The sequence below is a fragment of the Pongo abelii genome, chromosome 23 (genome assembly GCF_028885655.2).
Source record: "Pongo abelii isolate AG06213 chromosome 23, NHGRI_mPonAbe1-v2.0_pri, whole genome shotgun sequence".
NCBI classification, from domain to species: domain Eukaryota; kingdom Metazoa; phylum Chordata; class Mammalia; order Primates; family Hominidae; genus Pongo; species Pongo abelii.
In genome coordinates, this window is record NC_085929.1 from 33,000,695 (window position 1) to 33,010,372 (window position 9,678).

The 9,678-nt window shown below is 45.6% G+C and overlaps 1 protein-coding gene across 2 annotated transcripts in view; it reads left to right on the forward strand.

Moving 5' to 3' along the window:
* CRYBA4 (crystallin beta A4) overlaps window positions 1-7,037 on the forward strand; it is a 22,153-nt gene extending 15,116 nt beyond the window's left edge. For both annotated transcript variants that reach the window (XM_054543700.2, XM_002830963.6), the window contains 3 exons: window positions 2,129-2,270; window positions 4,674-4,816; window positions 6,739-7,037. In XM_054543700.2, the coding sequence (XP_054399675.1) occupies window positions 2,129-2,270; window positions 4,674-4,816; window positions 6,739-6,886 (433 nt within the window). In that variant the 3' untranslated portion in view covers window positions 6,887-7,037. The remainder of the gene's footprint in view (window positions 1-2,128; window positions 2,271-4,673; window positions 4,817-6,738) is intronic.
* The last annotated feature ends 2,641 nt before the right edge of the window (window positions 7,038-9,678 follow it).

Consider the following 9,678-nt stretch of genomic DNA (forward strand, 5'->3'; position numbering starts at 1 on the left):
CTAGGGGGATACTGAGTTGGGGTAGAGGGTGGACAGGAAGGGATCTAGAGATGGGTGCTAGGACTTTTAGATATTCTAGGTCCTCTCTTCCTAGGCTCTTACTGTTGTGCCCTCCTGAAGTGCTGAGGAGTGTGCAGGACTGCCATGTAAGGTTATGCCGGTTGCGCACTGCCCAACAGTAGGAGCGTGCCATTTACACAGACCCTGCCCACTGGATGAGGCAGCTCTGCAGGAGATCCTTAGAATCCAGTGTTGGATCTAAAAATGTCCCTCCTAGCCATAAATTGAAAGCCAACATCACTCACCTAAAGTAGAAGCTAACTGTAAAAATAAACATAATGCTTTAATGCTATTAATTTTTAGCTGAATAGTCTTGCTGCTAAGCATGTGGCCCGATCATTTTTTGTAAAAAAAAAAAAATTAAAAAACAAAAAAGAGAGTGAGAGAGAGATTAGTGAGACATAGAGAGGTGTTAAGGACACACTAATAACACACCAAGACTTTCTAGACCAGTGCCATTCAGTGGACCTGTCTGCAATGATGGAGATGTTCTACATCTGCACCATCCATTTCAGAGCCACTGACCGGATGTGACCATTGAGGATTTGAAAGGTAGCCAGCATGAGTAGAGAACTGAATCTTGTTTAATCTTAATTTATTTAAGTTTAAATTTAATTAGCTACATGTGGCCAGTGGCTACCATATTAGATAGAAGGTTCTAGAAGCTTGGAAAGCAGGTAGAAAGGAGATGTGGCCAGTAGCTATCATATTGGATAGAAGGCTCTAGAAGGTTGGAAAGTAGTTAGAAAGATGTGGCCAGTAGCTACCATATTGGATAGAAGTTTCTAGAAGGCAGGAAAGTAAATAGAAAGGCGGTGTGGCCAGTAGCTACCATACTGGATAAAAGTTCTAGAAGTTTGGAAAGTAGATCAAAAGGAGATGTGGCCAGTAGCTTCCATATTGGATAGAAGGTTCTAGAAGGTTGGAAAGTAGACAGAAAGGCAATGTGGCCAGTAGCTACCATATTGGATAGAAGCTTCTAGAAAATTGGAAAGTAGATAGACAGGAGATGTGGCCAGTAGCTACCATATTGGATAGAAGGTTGCAGAAGTTTGGAAAGTAGATAGAAGATTTGGAGTCACTTAATGCTATGCCTGTGAGTGCCACCTGAGGTCATCTTGGGTGATTTTTGCACATCTCATGCTTTAGTAAATACTCTTTTCGTTTCTGATTTGTGCAGGTGGGGAATGGGGGTTAGACGGGAACAGAGGCTTTCTAGGGGTATGTCCAGCAGGCTGACAAACTTAGCCAGTAAGCAGACAATGAGCTTGGATAGATTCAGACAGTTTATTACTTACACAGACAGTAAAGGCAAGGTGCACATGGTGTCAGCCTCCTGTGTCCCTTGTCCTACTGGATGACACTGAAACAAAGGGGGCTGAATGACAGGCAGTAGGAATGGTAGGAACCCCATGGCTGAAGAGCTGCTTCCATGCTTCAACGATAGCTTGCTGCTGTTGCCTGTGGGGCGCGAGGTGGAAAGCCCCACATCTCAGAGTGGCCAGAGAGGCAGATGAGGGGCTGCCTCGTGTCAGCCTCCCGCAAGAGAGGGAGGAAAATGAGAGATGGCCATGCAGTAGCTCCTCGCAAGACTGCCCGTCTCCCACACCCTGGCAGGATCACAGGGAATTCCACCAAGGTGAGGTCAGTCTGTGATCAGCTTTGCCTCCTTGGCCTCTGTGGACACAGACAGAGGAGCAAGGTTGTCAGGGCACCTGTATGAAGCAGTTTCCCTACCTATGGGACACACAGCAAGTCAGGTCTAGAGCTGGGTTCCTCAACTCCGGTGCTAGTGATGTTTCAGGCTGGATCATCCTTTGCAGGGAAGGCTGGCCTGTGCATTATGGGATGTTTAGCAGCATCCCTGGCCTCTACCCGATAGATGGCCTTCGCAGTCCCTCCCCTAGTCGTGACAACCAAAAATGTCTCCAGGCATTGTCAAGTGTTTCCTGGGGGCACAATCACCCCTCAATGGTTGTGATTGTGACTGTTCTAGACCCATTTGCTGGTATAGAATGCAGGGTGAGGGGGACGCTTACCTCCTGCACACTCTACTCTCTGTCCGCAGGTGGGTGGGCTTCGAGCATGCTGGCTTCCAAGGGCAGCAGTACATTCTGGAACGGGGTGAATATCCAAGCTGGGATGCCTGGGGCGGCAACACGGCCTACCCCGCCGAGAGGCTCACCTCCTTCCGGCCTGTGGCCTGTGCTGTGAGTTCTACCACTGCTGTGTCCTGGGGAGGCCCAAGCCCCTCACATGGGCACTTCGGAATCAAAGGTCCCAGAGTTGAAATTCTCATGTCGCCACTTCAAGCTGTGTGACAAGGGCTGTTCAGTCTCTTTCCTCTCCAAGCCTCGGTTTCTTCATCTTGAAATGGGGCAATAGTCCCAATGTTCTTGGGAAGAAGCATGTATAACATCTGACCAGAGCCTGCCTTAAACTCTCTGCTCACAGCAACCCTGGTTGTGATAGGAGCCCCTGCCAGTTTTGTGCCCTTTTTTGTGTGATTCAGGGACCCTGAGAGAATCTGGGTACCAGGGATGGTAGGGCCAAGTGGGGAGGAAAGGTTTCATTTCTTGTTCCTAATTCAGTATCAGTGGTCCTGATCTTATATTTTACTGCTGTTTTTGGAGTGTGGGTGGAGGTGGGCATTATTATTCCCATCTCACCGATGAAAAAATTGAGGCTCAGAAAGGTGTATTTCAGGCCGGGCATGGTGGCTCACACCTGTAATCCCAGCACTTTGGGAGGCCAAGGCGGGTGGATCACTTGAGGCCAGGAGTTCAAGATCAGCTTAGCCAACATGGCGAAACCCCATCTCTACTAAAAATACAAAAAAATTAGTTGAGTGTGGTGGCACATGCCTGTAGTCCCAGCTACTCAGGAGGCTGAGGCAGGAGAATCACTTGAACCCGGGAGACAGAGGTTGCAGTGAGCCAAGATCGCTGTTTTATTTTTCAACTCTTGTTGATTTAAAACGACATAAGTCACCATATTTACCATCCAAAATTCTGAAGGAAAATCCTGCTATGGTCAGGGTTGAGTATCCCTTATCTGAAATGCTTGGGACCAGAAGTGTTTTGGATTTTGAATATTTTTCCCAGATTTTGCAATATTTGTAATACTCACAGTTGAGCAGCCTGAATCCAAAAATCCAAAATCTTAAATACTCCAGTGAGCATTCTTTGAGTGTCATGTCATCACTCAAACAGTTTTAGATTTTGGAGCATTTTGGATTTCGGATTTTTAGGTTAGGGATGTTCAACCTATACGTTTGTGTCTCTATGTATATACACATCCAAATCAACATCTACATCTATATCTGTATAATCTATATATCTTATCTATATTGCACACATAATTTTGTCATAAAAATGGAATCATAATGAATCTAAGGCTTGGAAACTGGCTTTTCTCGCTGAGCAAATGTGTCACAATCATCAGTCCAGGTGATTAAATCTCACTTCCATCGTTTTTCACAGCTCCCTAGTATTCCGTTTTGTGAATAAGTCCATTTGTTCATTCATTCTGCAAACAGTCTAGATATTGTGCTAATATGGGGACCCATGGTGGGCTGCAACAGATACAATCCCTCATTCCCAGCAGTTTCCAACTCCTGATTTCATTTAGTCCACAAAAGAACCCTGAAAAATGGGTATGGTTAGTTTCATTTTATAGATACAGGAACAGAGGCTCAGAAATCCTGTCTAACCTCAGTCAGTTGGTAAGTAGCAGCTGCCTCCTGGTAGGAAGGATTTGAGATGATATCTCTACACCCCCTTTCTTTCCTTCTTTTTTCTTTTCTTTTCCTTTCCCCTCCCTCCCTCCTTTCTTTTTTTCTTTCTTTCTCTTTCTTTCTTTCTTTCTTTCTTTCTTTTTCTTTCTTTCTTTCTTTCTTTCTTTCTCTTTCTCTCTTTCTTTCTTTCTCTTTCTCTCTCTCTCTCTCTCTCCTTCCTTCCTTCTCTCTCTCTCTTTCTTTCTTTTTCTTTCTTTCTTTTGATGGAGTTTTCGCTTTTGTTGTCCAGGCTGGAGTGCAATGCCACAATCTCGGCTCATTGCAACCTCTGCCTCCCAGGTTCAAGTGATTCTCCTGCCTCAGTCTCCCAAGTAGCTGAGATTACAGGAATGTGCCACCACGCTTGGCTAATTTTTTGTATTTAGTAGAGACAGGGTTTCACCATGTTCGTTGGGCTGGTCTTGAACTCCTGACCTCAGGTGATCCACCCTCCTCGGCCTCCCAAAATGCTGGGATTATAGGCGTGAGCCACCGCGCCCGGCCTCTACACCCTTTTTCTAACCACAGTATAATACCTCAGCTTACCACTGGATCCCCAGTTTTGGACATAAAGGTTGACTCCTTTTTTTGTTTTTTTGTTTTTGAAAAAACTGTTATGATGAACATTCCTGCAGCCTATTTATTCCATGATTATTTTCTTTGTGGAAATTTCTGGAAGGGCAAATGGTATCTGGTACCTGTTGCCTTATTGCCCTTCCAAAAGGTTTGCAAGGAAGGCTGATTTGGGAGACAAGGGCAGGGAGTGTGGAGGCCAGGAGAGGCTTCTGGGTTTCCAACTGGGAGCCTGGTGGTCTGACTGTGTTTCCTGTTCCTGTAGAACCACCGTGACTCGAGGCTGACAATCTTCGAGCAAGAGAACTTCCTGGGCAAGAAAGGAGAGCTGAGCGATGACTATCCTTCCCTCCAGGCCATGGGATGGGAAGGCAACGAAGTAGGGTCCTTCCACGTCCACTCTGGGGCGTAAGTGTATTCAAGGCTCTACCTGGCAGGGGAGGGGATACTGGGAGGGGTAGGTGTACCTCCTGTGAAACCTGTGTGCTGGGGACTTTTGTGCTCTGATGCCCACATTCCAGAGGAGAACATTGAGGCACAGGGAGGTATCAGGCAGAATTTGAGGGACTGAAACCCAGATCAAACTGGTTTAAGCCCAAAAGATATTTATCAGCCCCTGTAATTAACTTCAAGCACAGCTGGATCCAGGTGCTACAGCAGGTATCTCTCTCCCCCCACAACCCCCAACCTGTTGCCCTGCCTGCCTCTGTGTGACTACATTCTTAGACAAGCTCTTCCTGTGTGAAGGCAAAGGTGGCAGCTTCATCTTTACATCCAGCCCTAGGGAAAAACAGTGTCCAGGCTCAGTGATTCTATTAAAGGTTCCAAGAAAGGTGCTCATTGGTCCAGATGGGTCCTGTGCTCAACTCTGAACCAATCACCATGCCCACAGGAATGGGGTGTTCTGATTGGCTAGGTTTGGTCATGTGGTCATTGCTAGATTCAGCCTCATTTTCTCACCTTGGCTGAGAGTGAGAGGCAACAGGCTCTTTGGCTAGAAGAGGGGAGAATGAATGCCCCTAGCCATAAAACACAGGTGTGGCTCCAGCAACCTGCTCAAAGTCCATCAGCAGGTAGGTAACAATCCAGCTTCAAACTCAGCACTGACTGGCCCTTTCCTTTCCACCCAGGAAGTGGCAGGTGAAGGCTAAGGTGTGAGATTCTTATTTAGGGAGGACATCAGAGCCACTTTCTGAGGTGCCCCTTGGCTCCTGGTAGGCAGGGGGCAAAGATGGGAGGGAGGGTTTTTCATCTTTTTTTTTTTTTCTTGTTTTGGCTTTAGTTTTCTCGGGAACCACCAAAGAATCATGTTGTTTTAGAGTAAGAGGGACCCATTGTGATTCTTGAGTTCACTTCCTCTTTTACAGAAAGGGAAACGGAGGCTTGGAAAGCCAGACACAAATCCTTGTCCTGAACAGAGTAGAAATCAATGAGTTGGGCCAGACGCGGTGGCTCACGCCTGTAATCCCAGCCCTTTGGGAGGCTGAGGTGGGCGGATCACCTGAGGTCAGGAGTTCGAGACCAGCCTGGCCAACATGGTGAAACCCTGTCTCTACTAAAAATACAAAAAATTAGCCGAGTGTCGTGGCTATGCCTTTAGTCCCAGCCACTCGGATGAGGCACAATTACTTGAACCCAGGAGGCAGAGGTTACAATGAACCGAGGTCATGCCACTGCACTCCAGTCTGGGCGACAGAGCAAGACTCTGTCTCCAAAAAAAAAAAAGAAATCAATGGATTGAAATGATAGCTTTTTTTCTTGGAAGTGCCTCTGGATAAGGAAGGAGGGAGAAAGGGGAAAGAACAAGACTTCCCATTCCTTCACTTGTTCATTTATTCAGCAAATATTTAGGGACCCCTTCTTCTGTGCTAGACTTTTATATATTTATGCAAGTGGTGATAACGATGAACAAAACATACACGTTCCTACACTCCTGAGTTCCTACACTCAGGAGCTTACCTGCTGGCAGGGGAGGCTGGTCTTTTACAAATAATTTGAAAACTATCGAATTACATGAGTGCTACAAAGGTATAATAAGGGACTGTGGCCTGATTTGGGGAACGAGTCAGGTTGCCCTCATAATCAAGCTGAGCCATGAAGGACAAATACAACTTGTCTAGGAAAAGAAAGGCTGGGATGGTGCTTCTGGCAAAGGGAACGGCATGATCAAAGGCCCTGTGGTAGGGGAGAGAGCATGGCACATTGTGGGCACATTGAAGAAAGGCCAGGATGGCTGGAATTGTGTGCATGTGCCTAGATCCCTTTGCCCCTGTGTTGATCACCATGCTGGTGTCTCTGTAGAGTAACTGTCTGCCTTTTCTCTTTTCCAGTTGGGTTTGCTCCCAGTTTCCGGGCTACCGAGGATTTCAGTATGTGCTGGAATGCGATCACCATTCCGGTGACTACAAGCATTTCCGGGAGTGGGGCTCTCATGCCCCGACCTTCCAGGTGCAGAGCATCCGCAGGATCCAGCAGTGAACAGGGGCGCGGCACGGAGGAGCACATGCGTGCTTGTCTGCAATGGAGGCGCTCTGGAGGCTGTGGTGTGAACCCAGCACCCGTGTGAGCTGGTCCATGCACAGTCAGCACAAAAAACTCAAACGAATAAAAAAGAGAAAGTCTGGTATTAGTTGTGCTTTTCAATTTTATTAATCCTTTCAAAGAACCGGTTTTTAGCCTTGTTTTCTCTATCATTATTCCACTGATTTTTACTCTTAACTTCAGTATTTCCTTTTTTCTATTTACTTCAGGGCTATTTTGTTCTTAGTTTTTCTAGCTTTTTTTTTAAGGCAGACTTTTGGGTCATTAATTTTAGGCCTCTCTTTCCCCCACCCAGTACGGTCATTTAGCTATAAATTTCCCTCCAAGTATGGCTTTAGCTGCTTCCCACAAATATTAGTTTGATGTGTTTTCATTATCAATCAGTTTGATATTTTCTAGTTTCACTTGTGGTTTTTTTTTTCTTTTGACCTATGGGTTATTTAAAGGGATGTTATTTAAATTCCAAATACTTTAGGATTTTCTAGGTGTTTTATTGTTATTGGTGTGTTTTTAAAGACCAATGTAGTCAGAGAACATAGTCCGTAAGATTTAAGTCTTCTGAAATTAATTAAGACTTATTTTATGGCCCAGCACATGGTCTTTTTATTTTTATTTTATTTTATTTTTTTGTTTGTTTGTTTTGTTTTTAATGAGTCAAGGTTTCACTCTGTCACCCAGGCTGGAGTGCAGTGGTGCAATCTCGTCTCACTGCAGCCTCGACCTCCCAGGTTCAAGCAATTCTCCTGCCTTAGCCCCACAAGCAGCTGAGATTACAGGTGTGTGCCACCACACCCGGTAATTTTTGTATTTGGTAGAGACAGGGTTCGCCATGTTGCCCAAGCTTGTCTTGAACTCCTGAGCTCAGGACATCTGCCTGCCTCAGCCTACCAAAGTGCCAGGATTACAGGCCTGAGCCACTGCTCCTGGCCACGTGGTCTATCTTTGAAAGGCTTGGTAGTACACTTGAAAACTATTTGTATTCTGCGGTTGTTGGGTACAGTGTTCTGTAAATGTCAGATCAAATTTGTTAACAGTGTTGATGTGATTTTTCTATACCCTTGCTGATTTTTTTTTTTTTTGAGACAGGATCTCATTCTGTCACCCAGGCAGGAGTATAATGGCACAATCATAGTTCACTGCAGCTGATTTTTAAAAAATCAATTTTAGTGAATTACATAGAAAGAATCATTGATTATTTGGATTTATCTGTTTCTTCCCTTAGTTTTGTCTATTTTTGCTTCCTGATTTTTTTTTCCTTCAGGAATTGTGATGCTCTGTTGTTAGGTGTACATATATTTATGATTGCTATGTCTTCTTGATAAATTGTTCCTAGCTTGTGGTTTTCAAAGCCACGCATGGAGAGAGTCAGTTCTCTCCCCTAGCAAAACTTCTCATACCTTTTTTCTCTCTTTCCAATTTTCTCTCTCACACACGCTACCCTGGAGTTTCTCATTTAACACCCTCCATGCTCCAAAGAAAGCCTATAAAACAAAGAAACCCCTGTTTCACTTGCAGACTGAGTGGCAGGATTGGTCTCTTCTCTCTATCTCTCTTTTTCTCCTCCCCTCCTTACTTTCTCTTGGCTCTGCATTTTATAGGTTGTCTAAATGTCTCTCATGAGCCCTCTAGCTCTTGTTTCAGGCTCTCTTGGCCCATCTTCCTCTGCCCACAAATGTCCCTGATCAGTCTGATAGGGACAGGAAGGGTGGGGACCAGAACAGTCTGCTGGAAAAGATAACATTATCTGGCTCAGGAAGGGGAGGGGAATGTTTAGGAACATTTGCGCCTCAGTAAATTTTAACTCCTCATTGTATAGTACCATTTATTCAACAGATCATTTGCCTGGGACATACAATGGTAAACATGACACCTAAAGTTTTTTCTCTCATTCAGTTTAATGGGGAATGAATGCAGACAAGTACAGAGCTGTTTGCAAATATTCTATGATAGGGGCTGTGGGGGGGAAGCATGGGGTTGGGGGGCGGACCCTTCTTGTGCCTACTTCTACTCAGACCGTCCCTAAACATCTGACCACTTGCTTGACACCTCGATGTGAACATCTAATACACATCTCAAACAAAACCGGACCAAACATAACTGAAGCTACACTTTTCAAGTTGTTCAGGCTAAATATCTGGAATGATCCATAACCCTTCTCTTTCTCTCACACCTCACGTTCTAATCCATTGGCAATTCCTACTAGCTCTACTCTTTTTTTTTTTTTTTTTTAGATGGCATCTTGCTTTGTCCCCAGGCTGGAGTGCAGTGGCGCGATCTCGGCTCACTGCAACCTCTGCCTCCCGGGTTCAAGTGATTCTCCTGCCTCAGCCTCCCAAGTAGCTAGGATTACAGGCATGTGCATCACACTCAGCTAATTTTTGTGTTTTTTGTAGAGACAGGGTTTCACCACGTTGACCAGGCTGGTCTCGAACTCCTGACCTCAAGTGATCTGCCTGCCTCGGCCTCCCAAAGTGCTGGGATTATAGGCGCGAGCCATGGCACCCAGCCACTAGCTCTACTCTTAATATGTATCAGAATCCAACCCACTCATCATGCCTAGTGCTGCCATTCTGGTCCCAGCCACCCTCTTCTCTCTCCTTCTCATGGTCCCTCTGCTTTTGTCTTTGCCCATGAGTGATCTGCTCTCTGCCCAGCATCCGGAGTGGTCCTGCTAGAAACGTAAGGCAGATCTTGTCACACTCCTGCTTAAGATCCTCCCACGCTCCCCA